The sequence below is a fragment of the Notolepis coatsorum genome (genome assembly GCF_963971535.1).
Source record: "Notolepis coatsorum genome assembly, chromosome: 13".
In the NCBI taxonomy this organism is placed as follows: domain Eukaryota; kingdom Metazoa; phylum Chordata; class Actinopteri; order Aulopiformes; family Paralepididae; genus Notolepis; species Notolepis coatsorum.
Window position 1 is genome coordinate 69,164,227 of NC_140177.1, and position 25,308 is coordinate 69,189,534.

The 25,308-nt window shown below is 42.3% G+C and overlaps 1 protein-coding gene across 1 annotated transcript; it reads left to right on the forward strand.

Moving 5' to 3' along the window:
- On the forward strand, positions 1 to 25,308 carry rps4x (ribosomal protein S4 X-linked). Its single transcript, XM_084327929.1, has 7 exons — positions 1 to 54; positions 648 to 725; positions 1,107 to 1,287; positions 7,533 to 7,630; positions 15,359 to 15,530; positions 17,213 to 17,370; positions 25,156 to 25,308. Exons 1-7 carry the CDS (start codon positions 52 to 54, stop codon positions 25,255 to 25,257), a joined length of 792 nt encoding a protein of 263 aa, XP_084184055.1. The 5' UTR covers positions 1 to 51; the 3' UTR covers positions 25,258 to 25,308.

Below are 25,308 nucleotides of genomic sequence, written 5' to 3' on the forward strand. Positions count from 1 at the left end.
TTATCATTGGAGGCCGGAAATAGGGAGGTCCTTTCCCCCGCAGACTCCAACATGGTGAGCAGTATTTCCTCACGATTACCATCCGAAATAATCTTCAAACATCACGTTTTACTGCTGTAACATCACCCATTTGGGCCCAATAATGTAACATTTCATATGTTTTGAAATGGATAGTAAATGTATTGCAGACATTGCGAACGATACTGTGTATATAATTATGGTGTTAAAATCTGAACCCCCGCTTGGGCTAGCATTCATGGCTATTACGTTTAGCATCAATGATGTAGCCACGACTGGCTGGTGGGATGGGACCGGCGAAACGCTGCCTGGCTTCAAATGACTTAAAATAGCCTAACTTAAAACGTTTTCTTCTCATGTAAATTCAAAATATAATCACTAGCCGGCCTTCGCCGATTTCACTGCGGTGTGTACTGATGTACCAATTGGTGATGGTGTACGTAAGGCCTGTGTGTTGGTGTCTCCATTATTAGCATGGCATGCTAACGCTAGGTCAGGCCTGGCTGCCTAGTTACTCTCGTCAGGGAGGTGTATATCCAAACCTAACCGGACTTCTTGTGCTGCTGTTATATTATGCTGTTTGTTTGGTCTCTTTTCTTGTTGACCGGCTGTGTGTCGTTTTTCTCCAGGCACGAGGACCGAAGAAGCACCTGAAGCGCGTCGCAGCGCCCAAGCATTGGATGCTTGACAAGCTCACCGGAGTTTTTGTAAGTTAAAGATTCGTTCAGTTTCTTCACCGTAGTCCTCTGTGCACACATGCTAACATTGTTTGTTGCCCATACATATTGCGTCCTTATATTCATAGCAACCCGTGTTGCCACTTGTGCTCTTTTGGAATGCGCCATCTTTTAATGTTTTGCTTTATTAAGTGCTACTACTTGTAATCTCTTGAAATTATCTATTCCGCACACAAAGATTGTTATTTCTGCTTTTATATAACGATCACACCTTAACTATACCGCCTCTGGTTAAGGGTCTGACCCCTGCTCATCTTTGCAGTGTACTCCAGTAGCCTCATGAGCTTCAACATGCAACTGTCCCTTAGCTCGCATCACTTCTCACAGCCCCCCTCGTCCCTCTCTTCCTAGGCTCCCCGGCCCTCCACCGGTCCCCACAAGCTGAGGGAGTGCCTGCCCCTCATCATCTTCCTGAGGAACCGCCTCAAGTACGCCCTGACTGGGGATGAGGTGAAGAAGATCTGCATGCAGAGGTTCATCAAGATTGACGGCAAGGTTCGCACTGACATCACCTACCCCGCCGGGTTCATGGGTGAGTTGGAGCGAAGGGTGGATGGGATATAATGTAATTTTGCCACCCCACCATACGCCACAGGTGAATGGTCTCCTCTGTCCCCCTCTGATATTTCTGGATATGTCGACATGCCAGGAGAACGACAACTGTTGTCGTGTGTGACTTGATTGTTGTAACCTGCCTTTTGCTTTGCATGCGAGTATACAATTAAGCAAAAATCAATACATTTAAACGTAGCTATAAACAAGCACTTATGGACACATAAGAGAGGAGCTTGAGCAGTAATGTGACTGCCTATTATTTTCTCATTTGGATATATAAAAAACTACTTTTATTTTATATTATTAAATTATAATGTCAAATATTGTAAGGAAGGGGCAGGGCTTGATAAGTTGTTTTTCTTCCCCCTGTTCCTTCTCGAACACTTAATTCTATGGAAATAGTCTTTGACTATTTACCTTTGTTTTTTTAAACTTATGTTTCTATGTTTGAGACAAATAAAAATCAAATTCAACTCAAATGAATGCAACGCCAAAGTTGGTTGCAGCTGTAGGAATTTGTGGAGGATATATGTCAACCAAATCACTGCACAGCCTTCCTTTATGCCTCTTGAAGCGTAGGAAAGCCATCATTTGGCTTTTTAAATAAAACCCCTTGCTGGATAATGTGTGGACAAGGCTATCTTTGACAACTGTTGCACAAAACTTTAACAAACTTCCCACCTTAGGCGCTACTCCCCAATCGCCAGTGTCCTCTGTGGTTGCATTCCACCTTGTTATCAGTTGAGTTTTTATTTACCTGAACGTAGTCCCTCTTTTGGGAACCAACAGTTGTGATTGGAGGATCAAGAAAAAGGGTAGTGTGTGCCTGTGCATTTTTATTAAGATAGTATGAAATAGTGATAAAATACTTGTGCTACATCACTCTTTAGCATGCGAGATGTTTCTTTTAGTTTATCCTGTGAGTCCTGTGTTTCCATGGAATATGTAGTCTCTCATGCATTAACTCCAGGCTTGTAGTTTGTCCTGTGGGTCCAGTGTGTTAAGTATGAGCAGCATACTTGTTTATCTTGTCGAATGTAATGTTTTGTGTGTACCCCAGGAAGACTAGTTGTTGTCATGCAACAGCTAATGGGGATCCTAATAAACTCAAACCTCCCATCACTTGGAGGAGCAATGATGACAGTGTTTGGTTTTGATCTCAGCTATGAAATTATACAACCAATTCCTCTAAGAAGTTCTGAGCTCCGGTGATAAGAGTTGTATTTTCTCATGAACTAGTGGTGCCTGTCTGTAGTCTGTTCTGCAAAAACTCATTTCTAAAGAAAAGCTGACATAATTACAGTAGTGCCGACATAATCTGCAAGTGGACAACCCAGGTATATAATAATGTAAATAATGTGTCCATCTGCATTGACCTCCGTGTTGCTTGTTCAACACGTTCTTGGAAGCAACAGTTGTGGTTGGAGGATCAAGAAAATAGGGTGGTGTTTGAGATGGGTCAATTCTGGAATCATGGTACCATTCCCCTTCCCTGACCCCTCCACGAGTTTGCTGATCTCAAGTCTATTTAGGATTCGTTTGTTGGGAGACTTGAGCCTCTAGTCTAGTACAAACTTGAGTCTCATCAGATGTGCTTGCTGGGCCTCATAGTAGGTAGCCAGCAAGGCTGTGACGCGTATTCATAACGGGCAAGATTTGAAATTAAATGAGCCAATGGTGCTTAAAGAAGTAGATGTCCCAACTAGGACATTCAATGCAATTAAGGTCGTATCCAAAGGGAGGCTTTTTAGTATGCGTCGTAAATCATTTGGACTAGGGATGGGATTAATGGGTGTTTTCATTTTGACATTAGTCCATCTTGCAGAACAGCTGCTCAATTTAGCTGGATTAGATTTGTGTTTGGGAACTAGAAATTAGTGTCCGGTCAGTGTTTGGGATCTTTGATGCAGTCTTGTCAACTCTTGACATCATTCAAATACACCTGTGGCACTATTTGTCAGTTATTGATGTTTGAAACATTAAATCTCCCAAGACTATAATTGTATTGGAAATTGATTTTGGTGAATCATCCTCTGGCCCACTCGGATCCACTTGTGCAGTTTTAACACCCAGTGAGTTTCTAAAGTTAATCTTAATGTAATTATTTAAAAAATGTCACACGGCAAGTTAGTTAATGTTTTATTATTTAATACATTAAATTAATTACTTTCAATCAGAATGCTGCTTTAGGCGGAAAGCGTTCCATACACTGACTGCAGATTATAATTTTCAATCTGACTTGTAGGAGTTTGTAATGTAATGAAGTGATCATGTTGAGCAAGTTAGAGAGTAAAGCTATTGGGTGTCACACTTGATGGAACACTCATGGTCAACTCGCACCAACAATGTGGTTGCCAAAATGAGCAGAGGTATTTCAATTATCAGAAGGTGTAGGTATTTTCTAGCCGATCTGATATTGAAGTGATAGTCATTAGTTATTTCTCACCTTGATTACTGTCCAGCTGTCTGGTCTAATGCCTCAAGACAAGAAAGAGCTCAATAAGATCCAGCTCACTCAGAACAGAGCGGCCCGTCTGGCCCTCAACTGCTCAATGAGAAACAGTGTGGAGGGGATGCATACCAAGCTGTCGTGGTTGAAGGTGGAAGACAGGCTGCAGTCTATCTGTTTGTATTCACAGCTAACATGTACACATGATCGACACAAGTATGGTACTAGGCATGCCTGTAGGGAAACGTTCACACTGCTACTACCAAAAACCAATGCAGCAAAGAATTGTTATATAGAGCCATGTCATATTGGAATAAACTGCCAGTACATCTTACTTGGATAACCAGTATGATGCGTTTTAAAAATAATTTGAAAAGAGCATTGAGAGAAAAGAAATTAGTTTACATTAAAGAAAAACACAGATACTGTAGTTTACACTGTAAAGATATGACTGTGAGTTTAATCCCTTTTATTGTATTTTCTGTGATCTGATACGGTTTGTGTACTGTAATGTTATTTGGAATTTTTATATGTAGGATTATTGGAATATATTTTTTAATGTATGCTATAGGCTTGGGCGGTATCCTTTTTTTCACACCGGCAAACCTTTATGTTATAACACCCCGGTGCACGGTATTTGACGGTATGACGTTCATTTTCATCAGCGGGGGGGGGGGGGGGGGTTTACGTGTAACCAAGTAAACAAATCATCGTCAGCTCTCAGAATGGTAGTCCCGCACCGGTAGAAGCCCGCACCGTTTTAGCGTTAGCATCTTAGCCTATAGCCATGGCAGACTATTTGATTCCTTAAGGGCTAGAAATTGCCTGGGTTTTGGTCATATGCTCCCGAAATGCTCCCGTTGTTTGGCTACTTCTATGTGCAGTGAAAACTACTCGAATACCTAGTCATTGATATGATTGATTTAGTTCAGGGTAATCTAAGATTAGCCGCAGAGCTAACGCTACTTAGCGTGAGCTAACGCTAATTAATCAAGCTCACAGAGAGATAAACAGCTGACAGCGGATAGTACAGGACGATACAAATACAATAAAAAGGCGGGTGGGGGCTGTTGTGTAAACCTTGTACTCTTTAGTTCACATATAATAAGGGACAGAGTATTTGCTTGCTCCACCAGCGCACCACTCCACAACAACACACATCAACTCTCGTCACAACGCTTTACGGTATTTTCACAGCACTTTACATTACCGTAAAACGTGAAGACCGTTGTGACCCACTCGCTCCACTAGACTGGTCTCGCCCTCTGCTGGCGCGTGTGTGCACTACACTCAGTGTGTGCACTACACTCAAAACTCAGTTTCACTGTAATAGAAGCTGAAGCACATCTGTGATTTTGACGGTGACAACGGTATTGATTTTCAATACCGTCGGTATTTCGAAATACCCCGGTATATTGTAATACCGTCATACCGCCCAAGCCTAGTATGCTACTATAATGTATAATGTTATGCATGTACTGTTTTTGTTGTGTGTGGAGTGGACCCCAGGAAGACTAGTTGTTGCTGCGGTGATGACTAATGGGGATCCGTAATAAAGATAAAGATGTTACAACTGATTTGCAGACTGCATTGCTGTGTGTTTGCTGTTGTGGCCACACCTCCCCACGACAGCAGACTGCTAATGCTCGGTCTGCATCTGAAAGGGTGCTGTCTAGTTCACATTGCTTGGAAGGACCTTGGCTGCAACCTAAATGTAGGTCAAGTCGCAAAGCCGTAACTCGTCATTTAAAAGTTGTTTAAACTTTATACACCTTTCCCTTGCAATGTCCTTCTGGGTAATTGGATCTAGACAATCCTGTCCTAGAGTAGTCCGTGGCGGTAGGGTCATACATATTTGTTCAAACTTTATTTGGTGTCGTAGTGTAGTCGACACACTTTGACATGGAAGCTTGCACATGCTCAGTCACTCACAACACCTCAGAAATCTCACCTAGTCGGGTCCATCTCCACCCATAGGCCAGCCAGAAGTGTATGAAAAGTGTGGTTTTTAATTAACAGAATCAGGTGAGGCCTCGCTGTGTGATCATCACCCTGGCCTAATTATACACTCACTACATTACTGAACTGACCGTTGTGTTGATCACCATCTCGGGGAACACTCCTTTCGCTCCCCACACAACTCTGATTGACCTTGGACCAAATGTAAATTAAATTAGTGATTTATCCCTTTTGCAGTAGTTGTTCCATATTGGTTATGTGACAAGTGTACTGGGTATGATTTTGCAGGATTTCTACTAAGAATTGGGAAGGTATTTGCCCAGCTAGAGTCGTGATGCAGTTGTGTTGCAGTAGAATGAATGAGACTTGTTTTGTGGGCTGTTAATGGTGAAATCAGGGTAGGAAACCAACTCTAGCCCCTCTCAGCTGGTGGGATTCCTCTTGGCCACTTCTCACTCCTCTCCCAGACATGCATGGAAAAGTGTTGCTAAATTCTTGCCACAACTAACTTTCCAGTCACCACAGCCAACATGTACCAGCAAACTTTCTGCCTGTAGCTTTACCAGCAGGTAATTTCGCCAAGAGGTGCCAACAGCTCCCTGTCGGTATGCGTCATTTTTATTTTATTTATTTTTTTTACTTTGAAATTCTCCTGACCTCTTGGTGAGAACCAGATGTGTGGCCAGTGAGATTAGCCAGCGGGTGACTGTGGTCATTCTTCCCTGTGAGGTCAGGTGTGATACTCATGCGTGTGTTTTATGAAAGAGCCCGCAGGGAAGCAGATGATGGGTTGAGTGGACGGGGCAGTGTTGTGGTTAGAGAAGCAGGCTTGTGACTGGAAGGTTGCCATTTTTATTCCCGGACTGACCGGAAAATGGTTGACTATTTCGGTGCTACCATTGTAAGAGGTTAATTTATTTCGATTATCTAATCATGGATTTGCGGTTGAAGACTGATCACACACAGGCGGCTGGGTGGCGTAGCGGAGATTGCGCTCATCACCAATGCAAGAGACTCGGTCTAGACTCGGAGTCGGCATTGCCTGCGGCTTGGGCCAGTCGTCATACTATCAATTGGCAGAGGTAGTGGGTGGAAAGTCGATGGGTGGGGATTGGATGTTGTGTACAGCGACTCCTACAGATCGGTTGGGTGACTCCTGTTCAGCAGAGACGGGAAGTATCGGGGGCAGCGTGAGCCTCTCACGTGTTACTCCTCGCCACAGAGTCCGCGCTGTCTGGTGAAAAGATGCGGCAGGCTGCCTCCGTGTACCGTAGGGGACACGTCATGCAAGGCTTCTATCCTCACTAAAGCTGACGAGTTGGAGTCTAGCAACGTTCAAGACTGGGGAGGGTAGAATTGGCTATACGAAATTGGGATATAAAAAAAAAAAAAAAAAAAAAAGGAGAGAAAGTGGATTAAAAAAAAAGTAGACTGGTGTGTGATCAATCTGAAGTAAATGTTGGGTTCCATAGGAACCCATACAAGAGTCTGATGTAAAATACCACTTTGTGCCAGGAGAAGATGAAAAATATCGTCACTGGGGTATTTCACACAAGTACATACGGTAATCCGCAAGTGGACGACCCAGGAATATAATGCAAGGGGGACCTCCTGTGTAACAAGTCGCCATCTGAGCCGAGAAGAGGATTTTATAGGTGGGGTCCACATTTGTAGATGGGTACCTTGATGATGATGCGAGCGACGGAACTCCTCTTGCTCGGCACCCTTGAGCAAGGCAGCTGCTCAGCCGACGGCGTAGTAAAACGGGCAGAGCGCTTTGTGTTGAGAATTTGTCTCTTGTGTCTCCTGTCCAGACGTGATCAGCATTGAGAAGACCGGAGAGCACTTCCGTCTGATCTACGATGTGAAGGGACGCTTCACCGTCCACCGCATCACCGCCGAGGAGGGCAAGGTGAGCAAGCCGGTTCCTAGTTAGTTTTATTATAGTTAACTAAACATAGTTGTAGTTATTCAATTCAGTCTAACTGAAATGAAAATGATAACTAGACTTTAAAGGGAACTATTTTACTATTTCTTTCACTATTTGGGCACTTTTACACTTCCTGTGAGTCTATGGAACACCTCTGTAATTTTATTTTGAATTCATTGTTTTGTATTTCTAATAAACTACTCAAACAGCATTTTTCTACCTCAAGATCTTAAGCCGTTTTGAGCCTGGGAGGCCACGGTGGTGCTGCAAGGGGCCAACCGTGCACATTATCATGCAGCTGAGACATCTCTGACATCACAGATCAGCACATTTTCAGATGACTCAGTTCAGTGAGGGTGAATATTGTGAGGAGAATTGGAAAAATGCGCCAATATGAGAATTAGAGACATAGATCATATTAATATAAGTCCACATAGCTATGAAACAATGCTAAACACTGAAAAAGGCCATTTATAAGATGGTTCCCCTTTAAGGTGCTATAGATGACATTCAGCCACTAGATGTCACACTAGAGCACCAGCATGTAATTTATCCAACCAGGTGCATTCCATGTGGGAAAATGGGAAGTAGGGATGCGTGTAGCTTAATCCCAGCGGAAGAGTGCAAGAGCGCTTCCACATTTTGCCCTGATTGGCCGCGGTAACTCCCTCCAAATGCGCATTTTCTTTCCCCCCGCTCAGACGCCGAAATGGAATGCATGTAGTACATTGCAACACAACGCAGCATTTCCGCGTACATTGCAACGTAACACAACGCAGCTGTCGACTGTACTTTACATATTATCCAAAACGAGGACCACATAATGTTATTTCCCTGTACATTGTAACGTTAACACAACGCAGCTGTCAACTGTACTTTACATATTATGGAATACATGTATATTATCGCGACGCGATTCACTCGCAACGCCATAATGTTATTTCCCTGTACATTGTAACGATAACGCAACGCAGCTGTCAACTTTACTTTGCAACATTGTTTTTTCGGTCATTCATAAAATTGATTGAATGAAATTGATTGAATGAAAATTGCAGAATGGGTACAATACAGTACGGCTCAATACACACACTTGTTAAGGGGATGCAGACCAGAGAGACTTTCGTCTTGTTTACATCAGGGTCCCCCATTTTCAATTCATCAGGACATATATGACGTACAGATAAACTGACAGCTCTAATTACAACCTTTATTTAATGGTTAATATTTTGATAAAGGTAATTTACTATTTGTATGGCATTTACACTTAAAGTAGAAAAACAAAAGTAATCTGTAAAATAATAGTGAATTTCCTGTGAAAACATTTATTTTTTACAGTACGTTACACACAAATGCTACATTATGACAAATTTTACAAAAAGTATATTTAGATTCAAAGACTTTTAATAGCTTTCTTTGAATACACTGTTTCTCTCCTGTGACGTACAAATGTTCAACAAAACCGCCAACATTGACTCCGCTAGACCTCTTTGTTATATCTGCAGCGCTAACAGAAATAAAAAGCTGTTAAAGTGCCGCTTTTGGCGAAGAATGCGGAAGCGCTCTTGCACTCTTCCGCTGGGATTAAGCTACACGCAGTAGGGATGGCAAGCAAAGCTGATTATCAACTTCATAAACTAACGAATGGGAATTTTTTTTCAAATGCTTTTATTTAATGTGTCCAAATTACCATGATATTTGCAAAATAATAAACTTTTTGGTGTTAAACAATTTTAAAGCGCTCCATGTCGGGTGGTTTTTTACCTCAATGTCGTGCCTTAAAACCGTTTAACGCTTGTCTCGTATCATTGATTATCCCTTATGTTTTAGTCATTTGGTAGATGCTCTTCCTAACTGATTAATAAAGCTGTCAGCTTTACAACTGCCACAACTGCCACAACTGACTTATCAACAGTGATGCCACAGATTACTTGTAAAAGTTATCTGATTACTGATCACTCCTTTAAAAAGTAATCGAAGTTACTTTACTGATTACTTGATTATCAGAGTAACTTAGTTACTTTGAAAGTAACTAGGTTACGAAGTCGTCGTCGTTCCCCCAACAGTTTTTTTTAAACGCTTTATTGAAAGTGCATAAATTGTTTTTAACTTGTTTCTCTGCACATAACGTAAATTGTTAAACTAGTGCTTCAGCTTCTGTACCAAGTATGGTAAAGCAACAGTCTATGATGCTCACAGCATTAGAGCAGCCAGCCAAAGGTTTTACAAAACCAGTGTATCACATCTAACAAATGTAGGCTGAACTATTCAATTATATCAACTGTAACTATTAAATAGTTTTTATAAATGTCTCTATAAACATACAATCAGTCTCTTAACATGTAAATTAACTGTAAATCAGGCAAATAAGAGCTTTTGCTCTGCCACCATCAAATATACATTAATCAAAATGGAAAGAAACAATCTCTCTTTTGCTGTTTGGCTGGCCTCCGAGTCCTCCTGTACCTAGTCGAAGCGTCGGCTAGTGTTGTGATTCCAGATGCTTTCAATGCAATTGGATGTGCTGTTTTTAGCGGTAGACAGTATTTTGTTTCACCCGGCTTAGCTGACACAAACGTGAAGTAGTGACTGAGGCTACGTTTAGACGAGAGTTTTGGGGTGGAATTCTCTGTGCAGACGAGGCTGTAACGACGGAGCCCTGCTGTCACACGATTGGCGCATATGTCACATGACGTGCTGTGAAGACCCGCCCTACTCTGCCTCTGATTCGCAGACTGTGGATGGGGAATGTGATTGGACCAAAGCAGAGTCACTCTCAGACAGAGGGTCCAGTCACGCCGCGGGACACATTGTGTATTTAACCCTTTCACTGCCACACGACGTCACTCCCAAATAAGAAAAAACGGCTCAAAATGTATTTTTGACTGTCGAAAACGAAATAAAATACTGCATTCCGCCTGCATTATGAATTTATGATGAGATAGTAACGAAATAGTAATGCACAGCCACTTGGACAAGTAACTGCAATCAGATTACTGGCTTTTAAAGATTAACGCATTAGATTACTATTTTCGGGGAAAAGTAATCAGATTACAATAACGTGTTACTTAGTAACGCGTTACTGGCATCACTGCTTATCAACTTGATAAACTAACAACTGGGAAGGGAAACTAACCAATAGGACGTTTTTATTTTATATTGATTGTGACAATTACCATGTTATAAGCATAATAATGACCTTGTAGGTGTGCGTTACAGTTTGAAGGCGCTGTGCGTCAGGTTGTTCTTCGCCTCTTGTTGATCATCCCTTTTCTGTTGTCATTTGGCAGATGCTCTTCCAAACTGATTAATAAAAGACATTAACCTCGTAAGCCAGAGCGCACATCACGCCATAAATCCATCTCTACAGAATATGAATTAATGTTGCGTTTCCCCCCCCCCCCCGGAGTAAAGACCCTAACCCTGTCAAAACGGCAGTCAAAGTGTATAGCACTACTACGTTAACAATCTAAGTGTTATTAGTGAAATATTAGTTATAGAAATCTAGTCAGAAAAGGCAAGGATTGACGCGAGGATTTGGCGCAACCTAACTGAGTAGTCTTTTGAGAGCCCAGCACTTTTGGTGGGCTTTCGAATTACAAAAAACTGCACTTACCAGCTCACTCTAGCCCCTGTCAATCATCTGACTTCTAGATTGACTTAATTTCTTTTTCAGAATCATATCCCACAAACCTGAATGTTATTGCCATAAAACGGAACAGTTAAGGTAGAAAAACTTTCTGTGAACGTCTAGCAAAAAACTGCATTTCAGGCGGCTGGGTGGCGCAGCAAACTAAGCGTTCGTCACCAACGCGAGACACACTGGTATCGAATCCGGCTGTCAGCGTTGCCTCCGGCTTAGCCGGCCGTCATACTTGCCAATTGGCAGAGTCAGCGGGAGGGAAGCTGGTGGGTGGGTCCGGGTCGTTGTAAACAGCGACTCCTACACTTCGGTGGCGGCGCCTGCACAGCGAGGGATCTGGAGGGAGGTAGTGTGACCTTCCACGCGTTACACTCCGCGCTGCCAGGTGAAAAGAAGTAGTGGGCTGGGTACACATGTGTCGGAGGAAGCATGTGATAGTCTCCGCCTTCCGAGACCGACGGTAGGGGGTAGAGTGCGCAACGACCAGGAAGGGGATTGGGAATTGGCATAACAACTAACATTGGGAGGGGAGAAAAACGGAAAAAGGAGGGGGGGGGGGGGGGGGGGGGGGGAATTAAAAAAATAAATAAACGGCATTTCAATCTGATAAATGGCGGAAAAATTTACATTATAAAAAAAGTAACTGTACTTGCAGTAGATTTCATTCACGGTTTGTGAATCTCGCCTGGTGATACTAAATGCAGATTGAACTCTGCCATTGGAAAGGAGAAATTTGGCCCGATCCATAGATGTGCGACTTGGCCATAATAAGGTAATTTATAGGCCTGATATTCTATAATCATTTCAAATAGCATGTGTCCGGATGGCAGAATTCAGTACCGTCTCTACAAAATCAACTGTTTAATCATCATATATTCCCTGAGATACATAGATGTCCCTAGATAACAAGAACATGCAAAGGAATAACGGCTTAAGAGTTTAAAACATGACCGGAGAAGATGGTGGAGCAATGATGATATTTCTGGTTTTGATCAGCAATGAAACAATACAACATCCTCTAAGAAGTTCTGAGCTCCTAGTAGAACCTTCTTGCCACTTTTCCAGGGCCCAGTAATGTTTCTTGCCACAGTCGTATTGTTAAAAATCTTCATGCTATACAAAAATTTACAAGCTTTTAGTAGACTTTTCTGAATAAACTTAAATCTATCTTGGTGTGCTACTGCACTAGTGTCGTTATTAAGGGAGTGAGTTTAAAGTCTTTTTTCCATCACTTGTTCAGCCTATCCTCAACCATGCTAACAGAATCCCATGAGAATCTGAATACTATTATAGCCTGGCTCAATGATTGATTGATTGAAAAGTCTATTAACAGATTGCAGAATGGGTACAGTACAGCTCAATACATACAATTGTTAAGGGGATGCAGACCAGAGATACTTTCGTCTTGTTTACATCAGGGTCCCCCATTTTCAATTCATCATAACATATATGACATACAGAGACTACTGCTACATTTATGACATATCAGATTTGCAAATACAGTACTGTTTGTGATACAAAAAGAGTCCAGAAAAAAGAGTATATACATTTGATGTAGAAACTGTACATTGGAGGGGGGTGGGTGGGGGCTGTACATTGGAGGGGGGGGGGGTACACTGTACATTGGAATACTGACAAAGCCATACTTGGTCATTTACTGTACAACTGGGTTAGGACATTTGTAGGGGCCAGTTTCGAATTGCAGTCTCCCGTAGGTGTTCTTTGAGTGTTTTTGAAAGTGGGTAGTGATTCACATTCCTTTACAGCTTTGGGTAGGGCGTTTCACATTGATGTGGCATAATTGCGAAACGTGTTTAGTCCCTTGTTTGAGCCGAATCTGGGTTTAACATGATTTGTGGAGCTCCCTCTGGTGTTGTGATCGTGGTATTCACTGACCTTTGGGAAGTATTTTGACATGTACATGGGTACCTTGGTCGCGTAGTGTATTTTGTAGACCAGGCCCATTGCAAGTTGCTGTACTCTGTCGTAGAGCTGCCGCGGTATTGATATTTTCCTTACCGCACGAATTTGCGAAATATTTCCTACCGCCGCGGTTATTACCGCACAGTGCGCACAAAAAAAAAAAAAAGTTTGAATGCATTTTTTTTTTTTTTTAGTAGTCTACTCTTATAGCCTGCCTCTAGTCTAATGGCGCTTTTCCACTGCATAGTACCTACTCGACTCGACCCGCTTTAGGCACCTGGTACTTCGTTCCTTTTCCACTGCAGCCAGGTACTACTCCGTTTGTCTCCGTGTGGGGATGCAGGCGGGGCCGCTCGCTTGTGTACACTGAAAGCTCTGTGGGCATAGATGTCCGAGGGCTTGCAGCAAGCCAGAGTTTAACACAGTTTCAATCAATCAATCAATAACATTAACCAGACTCTCGTTGCGTCTATTCTGCCAAAGCTAACGTTACCTCTCATTGTGTATTCTACCAAGCAAACCCGGGTTTAACGTTACCTCTCGTGTATATCGGCTGACGGTAGTATTAGGCTAATAACAACAACAAACTTAACACATCAGCGATCTTGTTGTGACACTAAACTCTCCGCTCGGTGGTAAATTGGGTTGATGTCGGTTTTGTTTCATCAATAAATAAGGCAGAATACACAGTGAATCCATTCTTTTTTGTTTATTGCACTTGGTTCTGTCGCAAACAAATCCTGAACGAAATGCATCCTTAGCGAGGCAGTAAAGATGGCGGCGCCGGCGTTCTGTTTTTGTTCAGAGGCTACAAAGTGTGACGCGTCTCTCTTCTGACCAGTCGGTGGTCTGCAATGTTTCACATGACTTTTCTGGTACCACTTCTACCCAATAGGGTCGCTTGGAACCGAGTAGGGTATATCTGCAGAGCCGCAAGCCAACTTTATTATTATGATAAAAAACATCGGTGACGCGGTATTCAGCCTAACTCTGCGGTGAGCGTGATGCAACAGCGATACCGCGGTAATGCGGTTATCGCGGCAGCTCTACTCTGTCGTCTACTCTAAGCCATCCTAGGTTGTCAAAGTGGGCAGGGGTGAGGTGGGTTCTAGGAGTCGGGTCAAGCAGTAGTCTGACTAGCTTGTTTTGAGATGTTTCTAATTCGTTTTTTGGTGCCTTTGAGGTGCTTTGGTACCATGAGGTGCAAGCATAGTCGTAGTACCCTTGAATGAGTGCTCCTGCCAGAGTCTTCAGGGTATTCTTCTTTACCAGAGAGGAGATCCGGTACAACAATCGAGTTCGTTGGTTGACTTTTTTTATTACATTGGATGCCATTTTGTCACAGGAAAGATTAGCCAGGTAGGTAATTTCATCTTTCCTTGTGACAATATTGTCACCCACTGTAACCGAGAAGCCGTCGGTCTTGCTGAGTTTGTTATTTGAACCGAAGAGAATGGACTCTGTTTTGCCCATGTGTAATGATAGTTTGTTGTCGGCGAGCCATATGCAGATTTTGCCTAGTTCCGAGCTTGAGGGCTTTTTAAACCTGTAACTTGTTCTTGTCAGAGACCAGCAGGGCTGAGTCGTCCGCAAACAGGAACAGGTTGCAGTCACAAGCTGATGACATGTCATTTGCATAAATTAGGAATAGTAGCGGTCCTAGTATTCTTCCTTGTGGAACACCACAGCTCACTGGGTCCCATCGGTACGGGCAGCAAAACGTGTCAAACATTTTACTCTTAGAACATTGTAGTGTTTTGGAGATCTCAGTCTTGTGATTGGCTTAGGAAGCCGTTTTAATTAACCGTTAATCTAGATGTTGTAGAGGTATTTTCTTCCAGCATGTTTCTAAGCTCCTTGTGCTTCAGTAGCGTATTGTGGAATAACTGTGGATTCATCGCATTATTGTGGTCACTAGTTGGATTGAAACCAATTCTGCCCGTTTGGATACAGGAGTGTTTCATTTGAAGGCAGATGAATATTTTTCAATAGCCTGTTTTTCTGCATTTGGATGCTTGTCTGATCTCTAATGGAGAAATGGATTAGGTCTTTCATTTTTGTCCAATGACCCCAAACAATATATTTATTACATTATCCAGTTTTATTACATTTCCCTGTGTTAACACCGTCTTAACGTCCCTCTGCAGTACAAGCTGTGCAAGGTGAAGAGGATCATCATTGGCAACAAGGGAGTCCCCCACCTGATCACCCACGATGCCCGCACCATCCGCTACCCCGACCCCCTCATCAAGGTCAACGACACGGTCCGCATCGACCTGGACACCGGCAAGATCACAGAGTTCATCAAGTTCGACACCGGTAAGAACAACCACTAACAGCGTTTTTAATTTCTAGATGTGAAACGGCATCTCTATATCTCAACGGCCACGCCGCTAACTCGTTCAATAAGTCACTCCCTTGCGGTTAAAGGAAATGACATTGAGTCAATGGACTTTTTCCCTCGTTCCTCATCTGTGGTTGTTTTTCTCTCTCTAGGTACATTTAGCTGATTTATCTACTTCAGAAACGACTGGGAAGAAAAACATTTTTGAATGCGTTTATTTAATGTGACAATTACCATGATGTAAGCCAAATAATCAACTTTTAGGTGTGCGGTTTTAAAGCGCTGTGTCGGGTGACTCTTCACCTCCATGTCGTGCCTTAAAACCGATTTTAACGCGCATCATTATCACTTGTTTTTTTTCTACTTCTCCCATCCCATTTTCTTCTCGTGCCAATTCTCCCTCCCCTGTCCTGATCGTTGCTCGCATGTGTCCCACACTGGCCGGTCGTAGGGATGATAGAGGCCCATCACATGTCCCCTCCGATACATGTGGAGGGCGCAGCCAGTCACTTCTTTTCACCTGCCAGCGCGGACTCATTGGCGAGGTGTAATGTGTGGGAGGCTCACACTGCCCCGCCATCTCCTGTCTTTGCTGTGCAGGCGCCCTGACCGACCTGTAGGAGTCACTGTTTACGACCAGATTACCACCCCATCAACTTCCCTCACGCTGACTCTGCCAATTGAGTCAGTATGACGGCCGGCCCAAGCCGGAGGCAACACTGACAGCCGGATTCGAGACCGGTGTCTCTTGCGTTGGTGACGAGCGCAATGTCCGCTGCGCCACCCAGCCACTCTGATTATCCCTTATGTTTTAGTCATTTGGCAGATGCTTCTCTAAACCTTTTAATAAAATGACATTAAAACATGACTGGAGAAGATGGAGCAATGATGATATTTCTGGTTTTGATCAGCAATGAAACAATATAACCACATCCTCTAAGAAGTTCTGAGCTCCTAGTAGAACATTCTTGCCACTTTTCCAGGGCCCAGACAGTAATGTTTCTTGCCACGTCGTATTACAGTACAATGCATTTGAAACGTATCTGGGACCTGGGTACAATTGTGAGTGTGGAGCGGCTAAGCCTTGCCCTTGGTGAAACAGCAGTGGAGAAAAACTGGCGCTACAGCAAAACGCAGTAGACTCTCACTGAAACTTTTTTGATGGAATAGAATTCTCTCTTACCCCTAATTAATAGAACTACCCACTTACCGATTAGGATGCAGTCGAAGTGAAACGCCCTTTATGTAGAGGTATAAAACTAATGTTTACATGGCCAACTTACTGTTGTGAACATTGCATGTTCAAATCCTTCCTCACTGTAGCTAGTGAGCGTGTTCATCCTCGAGTCAGACGAGACTTGTATGTATAAATGAGAGGTAAACAACATACACCTGTAGTGCATTCACGTTGTAACCAATAGATGCCACTGGTGGGACATGAAGCGGGTTTATATACCGGTGTATATATATTTGTTAAAGCCAGCACACATCCTATTGAAGACTGATGCTACAAAAAATATAACTCAAGTGCTATAAAATGCATTTTGAGTTGTGTCTTCAGTGTCAAAACCGCTAACTCGTTCAATCAGTAACTCGCTTGCGTTTAATGCAAATTGGATTGATTTCCTTATCTGTGGTTGTTTCTCTCCCCCTCCAGCTAACCTGTGCATGGTGATCGGCGGCGCCAACTTGGGGCGTATTGGTATCATCACCAACAGGGAGCGTCATCCCGGCTCTTTCGACGTCGTGCACGTCAAGGACAGCACAGGCAACATCTTCGCCACCAGGCTCTCTAACATCTTCGTCATTGGCAAGGTGAGGATACACATGCATGCTTTTGTTAAACACAAAAAATTCAGTTAACCTTTTCTGTAAATTCATCTAAATGAACGCGATAAAGTCCCACCCCTAATAAAATACATTAACAGTTTGAGTGCCAGCCATTTAACATAGGAAACCCTGTTGAATGCCAAGTCAAGAGTTTTAATTGTCACGGCATACAAGTATACAATGAAATGCGGGTGGTCTTGCCCGCGACGATGTGCAATACAGTGGTACAACATATAATAAGAATCCAATAAAAAAACAACATTGTGCAATAAACAGGTAACATGGTGTGACATCTCGGTATCTGTACATGGTATTCACAGAGCATATAGGACATGCTAGTTAGCTTTAGTAGTGCAATACACTGTTCCTGTTATACTAATTTAAAGTGGCCTTTCCTCTTGGCCATAAGTGTGCGTGCCAGCACCCACTTCAATGATAGCGTTGTGAACGCATAATCTCTCCTAAATTATGGCTGTGTCTAATCTGCCTGTCGTTTATCAATGACTTGTTTGCAGTCAACATTGTCAAAAACGGATTGTTTTTTATGAGTTCATTTTCGTTTTATAGCATTTTGAAAAGCCCTCGTTTTCAAGGAAAATATATAGATTCCGTGATAAACGGCATTTACTGGAATATTCTAGCACAGTGGTTCTCAAACTGTGGTACGCGTACCACTAGTGGTACTGCATTTTGCAGTCAGGCCACTGAACTTAGAAGCAGGCCAGCCAGTGTTTCTAATTGCAGATAGTTAGATAACCTAAGTGGGGAACAACCAGGAGATCACTGACAGAGTAATGCAGTCAACAGTCATAAATCTTTTATTCAACTTACAACTTATAGCCCTGATCATTAACAATTTTTATTTTTAGATTTTTTTGTAATGTCAGAAAAAAATTAAATACTCTCACTTTTCTCAAGAGTTGTTACATCTGACACTACAAAAAATCCATCAAAATCTGTTGTTGCTTATCATTGACACATGCCTACCCTGTAATAATCCCCCCCCAGAAAAATTTACTTTGCATTTGATTTTTCTTTTTTTTTTTACAATAATTTGTGATGCCCATCACAAACACTGGCATTTAAAGGTTACATTTTCAAAAATTCCTGCACAAGAATGCAGGAAATTAAGTCTTTGTAACAAAATAATTCCTGGTGGGGGACCCCCACTTAGAAAGTGGCCTGACTGGGGCTATATTTCACACTATATTTCCCAGCCTGAATTATTTCCCCAGTCCGGCCCTGCTTATGTGAGTTGTCAATGGACAACAACATGGTGTGTGTGAGAATGAAGGAAAATTGCTTGCTGTGTGTGAGAATTAAGTACATTTGCTGAAATACAGTTCTTATGAGTGTTAGTTATTATGTTCTCAATGCCCCTCGCTTTTATGAGTGTTAGTTATTATGTTCTCAATGCCCCTCGCATTGTATGAGTTGTGTGGAAGAGTTTGCTAGTTCTAGTGCTACCCCTTTGTACATTGTGGCTGTGTCTGACAAAAGTTAACAATAAATAATGGTATTAGGAATACATTTGCCTCCTGCGTGAACTGTGCATAGCTGAATAGACTGTATTTTAACGTCGGTCATATGGTGGTACTTGGAGAGCCAGCTACGTTCTCAGGTGGTACTTGGTGTAAAAAGTTTGAGAACTACTGTTCTAGCATACACACAAACGTTGTCATTTTTCGGCCTATTTATGAATCGTTTTCAAATAAACGCTAGATTATCCATAGTATGTGTTGTGTACTTATGCATGCTATTGAGGCGGGCTGAAAATCGATTTCTCATTTCCTAATCAGGAATCGCAGCGCACACACGCCCATAGGGCAAAAGCTTATATCTCCGTGAAAACGGGTCTGCTTATCCTAAGACTGGTAAAATAAATTCCTGAGATCAGATATTATCCAAAAAGATTATTCCAATTCCTGATCGCCATTCCAAATATCGATCACGCTTATTGATTACAGCGTTGGTACTGTAAATACATAATCCACGCTGTTCTGATGGCCGGTGATCACTTGGTCTCAGGGGCAGCGTTTCCGTTAGCCGGTAATTACCGGTATTTGACCGGCAAAATCTGTTGAAGTCCGACATATTTAATCTCTCCGGTCTTAATGTCCGGTGGAGTCTAAGCACAATTTGATTATTTGAATTGTATTAAAATAGGCTAAAATTAAATAGCCTATGCGATGAACGAAACAATCATTACATGATTTGTTTCATCGTTGCTTCTAATAATGACAACGACGTTGTCAGCGAGAGCTTAGTGCTGGGTGTGTGAACTTTTGTGAAGCTGCAGAGCCGGAGCAACAGCAGCACAATGCAGTACTCCAGCAGTACTCCAATTCAGCCATTTTCAATTCAATGTTGGGTGGGGGGCGCTGTTGTGCGGTTCCCAGAAAAGAGCCAATAACAGCTGAATCTGCTGCTCTGCAGCGCCATACTCTCGCAAATAAGTCATTGGGAGGTGGAGAGAGAGTCGTCACGCAGACCCACGATAATGTTGAAGTCTCTCTGCCAAATTTCTCAGTTCTTCGCTTGATATAATTAATACAAATGTCCAATATAACGGAATTCGTTGGCTCATAAAAATGTGATTATAACAAGACTGTTGTTTATTAATGTCGGGCGACTGCCCACAGACGCCTATTTGATTTAAAGTCGACAGCAGCACGAGTCTCGGGACTTATTTTATTTGGAATATAATGACTATACGCAAAAGTAGCCTAGTTTTAAGTAAAAATATTATAAATCTACATGCCTTGATGATGTCATTCTTTTGTTTTGTTGTCCTTTTGCCTATCAATTGTTTTTAAGCTCAATAAACTCTGACCGGAATGTCTCTCATTTGACCGGTAGATTGAAATCTACCGGACACTGAGGCCGGCAACAATTTTTTCTAACGGAAACCCTGCTCAGGGGAGGAAACTCAACTTTTTGGCTTACCAGCCAACTGGAGAGTATCTGATTTTTTTTTTACCAGCCAAAAAAAAAATCACTAATTGTGATAATTACTACTTTGTATGTCTTCGTCTAAATTGATTTTCAATCATAATCACACTGTCTCTACTCTTTAAACATATTTATTAGCATAAAACATTAACAGTCTCTACTCTTCACAACATTAGCATACAACATATTAACATGAAAGAGGGATATATTCTGGACTGGGTTGGGCTGAACTGGGCAGTGAAAGATGCTGGGTTGGGCAGTGAAAGAGAACCTGAAGTATGTTGTGAAGTGTAATGTATAGATGTAGCAGTACTGTCTATCTGTATGTCGTGTATGTTATGATGAATTGAAAATGGGGGACCCTGATGTAAACAAGACTAAAGTCTTTCTCTGGTCTGCATCCCCTTAACAATTGTGTGTATTGAGCCGTACTGTATTCAGGGGTGTAAAGTACCCAGAAATTATACTTAAGTGAAAGTATGGGTACAGTCTCAAAATCTGACTCAAGTCAAAGTATCTGGCTAAAAACACACTTGAGTAAAAGTCAAAGTCCTACTTTTAAATGTACTAAAAAGTAAAAGTTTTTCTTTTTTAAAGGGATAGACCAGAGGTCTAACTCATTCCATCGTGGGCCAAGTTTACATTTTAACTATACATTGCACCAGGTGAGTTAGTTGAAGAGGTGAGCCAATTAGTGAAATCATCAGCTGGTGTTTAGGCAAGGCTGGAATGAAACCAAGCATACACTGCCCACAATGGAATGTGTTCTGCGATAGACAATGCTGAAATGAAAGGACACTTTTTTTTGCAGACAAATTATTTAATGCACTTCTCCATTGAAGGTAAACTAACATGGGCGGCATTCACATCATGAATAATATCACAATATTAAAAACGTAATGGAGTACCCTGAATAATATCACAATATTAAAGACGGAATACTGGAGTACCCTGAATAATATCACAATATTAACCACAGCATAATGCGGATCTGACTGTCTATTCTTCTGATAGCAGGTGTTTAATCAAAGATCCCCGCTTTCTAGTGTTGCACAAGGACCAATCAGCATGGGTATGGGCGGGTTCATTTTCCATTGATGGGGATTTGATTGGCTGTTTACCTGCTGTCGTTAACGTTAGTTCGGCCAGATAAACAATTAAAATATACTAATTAAAATGGTTGGACCTGTGAGATTTGTACTTTGTAGGTCTGCATTTTAAATGTAAGGAGTAAAAAGTATGCTTTTTTTTCTCTCTCTGAAATGTAATAAGAGTAAAAGTACAAAGTATACAAACCTAATAATACTCGAGTAAAGTACAAATCCCCCAAAACGGTACTTTAGTAATTGTACTTCACTTTACACCCCTGTGTCTGTATTGTACCCATTCTGTAATCTGTTAATAAAGTTTTCAATCAAGTTAACTTTGAACCTCGGTTGTCAAGCCGCGTCAATGTTGTGTATCCATCTGGGTGGGTGTTCACTGCATAGATATATATCGTTCACTGTGCCTTTAAGACAGCGCGGTGGTCTTACGACGTGCTGTGAAGTACCGTCAAGTGTTGTGGTAATGTCAGTTGGGTTGGTGTGCTGTTGTGCACTGGTTGACCTAGCCCCTTTCGTGACTGCGATGTGCAAGCCAGGGGCTTTTGAGCATGAAATAAAATGTCTAACCTTACGTCGTAGTCCGGTGCTTTTTTGGAAACATTAAAGTCATAACGGCTACACCTAGCTAACATGGGGCTGGCTGCTTTGAGCACACACGCACACGGGGCTAACGTTAGCTAGCAAGCAGCTATAGCTAAAACGCTAACTAGAAGCTAACCACTGTTCCAATAGAGTGACATTACACCTCTGTGATTTAATGTGTCCTTAGTAACTTATACTCGAGGGTTGTACTAGGGTTGAATGCAGTTCCCCGTTGGTCTGTCTGTTTTCCATCTTCTGCTGTGTTTAACGTTATCTGTTTGCGAGTGCTCCCTTGACTGATGGCCAGTACCGCAGGACTTTTATTAAACATTCTATATGTCCGCGGGTTGGCCAGTACTGCGCAAACTTTTATTAAACATATGTCCGCGGGTCTTTTGCAGTGCTCTCGTGGCACTGTCAACTAAAGCGAGCACTCCGAAGACGAGCACCGTTTGCCAGTGCAGTGATTACAGAATGTTTTTTTTGTCTTGAATACTCGCCAGACTGGCGAGTGGTCTTCATGAATCACTCGCCAAACGTAAAAAATACTCATTTGGCGAGTAAAGTGGCCTAATTTCCTCCCCTGCTTGGTCTCTTCAGATGCCTTGACGGAAAAGTAAAATGAGCAAACTGACCACTCCCCCTGCATCAGTCTAAAGTAATGGGGTGCAGTTACACAGGGAGAGATGATGGGGGGGCGGTATCTTTCCAATTGAGCTCAGAGAGACTCTGCAGCACTAACCCGAGGCTCGGTTGATGAAATATGAATTCAAATAGCCAATAATAAAATAAAATAAAACTGCAAACGGACGCTATATAGCGTTGTGGGCAGGGGAGGAAATTAGGCCACTTTACTCGCCAAATGCGAGTATTTTTTAGGTTTGGCGAGTGATTCATGAAGACCACTCGCCAGTCTGGCGACTAGTAAACAAAACAAAAAAAAACATTCTGCAATCACGGTCACTGGCAAACGGTGCACGTCTTCTGAGTGCTCGCTCTAGTTGACAGTGTCACGAGAGCACTGCACAAGACCCGCGGACATATAGAATGTTTAATAAAAGTTCCCGCAGTACTGGCCAACCCGCGGCGGACATATATAATGTTGAATAAAAGTCCCGCGGTACTAGCCATCAGTCAAGGGAGCACTCGCAAACGGATAACGTTAAACACAGCAGAAGATGGAAAACAGACAGACTGACCAACGGGGAACTACATCCAACCCTAGTACAACCCTCGAGTATAAGGCAAGGACACATTTAAATCACAGAGGTGTATGTTAGTCTATTTGAACAGTATACAGTAGTTAGCTTCTAGTTAGCGTTTTAGCTATATAGCTGCTTGCTAGCTAACGTTAGCCCTGTGTGTGTGTGTGCTCAAAGCAGCCAGCCCCATGTTAGCTAGGTGTATTTGTTATGACTATAATGTTTCCAAAAACGCACCGGACTACGACGTAAGGTTACATGTTTTATTGCATGCTCAACCAGTGCACAACAACACACCAACCGAACTGACGATACCACAACACTGACTGTATTTCACAGCCCTGCCCCTGTCGTCCAGCCCACCGTGCCGCCTTAAAGGCACAGTGAACACCGTTGTGATGCCTACCCAGATGCATACACAACATTGACGCGGCTTGACAACCGAGGTTCAAAGTTAACTTGATTGATTGATTGATTGAAAACTTTATTAACAGATTGCAGAATGGGTACAATACAGTACGGCTCAATTCTCAATACACACAATTGTTAAGGGGATGCAGACCAGAGAAAGACTTTAGTCTGGTTTACATCAGGGTCCCCCATTTTCAATTCATCATAACATATGACATACACGACATACAGATAGACAGTACTGCTACATCTATACATTTCACATCTATCTATACACTTCACAACATACTTCAGGTTTTTTCTTTCACTGCCCAACCCAGCATCTTTCACTGCCCAGTTCAGCCCAACCCAGCATCTTTCACTGCCCAGTTCAGCCCAACCCAGTCCAGAATAGATCCCTCTTTCATGTTAATATGTTTTATGCTAATATTGTGAAGAGTAGAGACACTGTTATTAATGTTTTATGTTAATAAATATTTTAAATAGTAGAGACACGGTGTGATTATTACTAAAGATTGAAAATCAATTTAGACGAAGACATACAAAGAAGTAATTATCACAATTAGCAATTTTTTTTGGCTGGTAAAAAATCAGTTTGGCTGGTAAAAAAAATCAGCTACTCGCCAGTTGGCTGGTAAGCCAAAAAGTTAGTTTCCTCCCCTGGTTGTGGGCACTCAAAGGTTGGCATGAACTAACGACAAAAAGCGTCCATGGCAACATGACCGGAGAAGATGGTGGAGCAATGATGATATTTCTGGTTTTGATCAGCAGTGAAACAATACAACCACATCCTCTAAGAAGTTCTGAGCTCCTAGTAGAACCTTTTTTATTTCTTGCCACATTTCCAGGGCCCAGTAATGTTTCTTGCTTTGAAACGTATCCGGTGATGCACATTTAAACCTTTAGCTGCGGAAAGATATTTGTAGAGAATTTTGGCATGGAGACGAATGATGGAGCTGACTGACTTTATTCAATAAAGTCAAGAGAAAATGCAGTGCTACAATGAATTGTAGTGATGGAAAAACGCATAACGTTCTCATGACTGCCATGACTTGTAAGTCATGGAAGCAGCCTAGTTCTCTTGGTTTCATCATTGAGGAAACCTTGCTTCCGTTTTTCCTTTGGTTGAGTTGTACTGTTAACACATACTGTGAGCGGAGCTCATGCATGCCTTTATAAACGTCAACCTCCAAGTAAAACACCGGGTTTGTACTCTGATAACTGCTGTAAAATCCTAACCGTAATGACTACACTATGTACATTTTGTGCAGCTAAAAAGGTAAATGTGTCGATACTAGGCCTACCGCTAAATTATATTCCCATTTGTGCCGTCAAGGAAATGTCCTGAGAAATGCTTTCTCAAAGAGTGAACACTGATCAAGAACATCCACTGGATGCTCCATAGTAAAATAACTTTTGGTAAAATGTGTAATTTCTCCCGTGTCCATGGCTTGGCTGAACTTTGACCTTTTCCACCGTCTTCATATCTCATGCCTTTTCCCCCCTCCTGTCTCCAGGGCAACAAGCCGTGGGTGTCCCTGCCCAGAGGAAAGGGAATCCGTCTGACCATCGCCGAGGAGAGGGACAAGAGGCTGGCCGCCAAGCAGGGTGGCAGCTAAACTGGCCACACAAAAACAGCCCTGGTTTTCAAATAAACTATTTAGAAAATA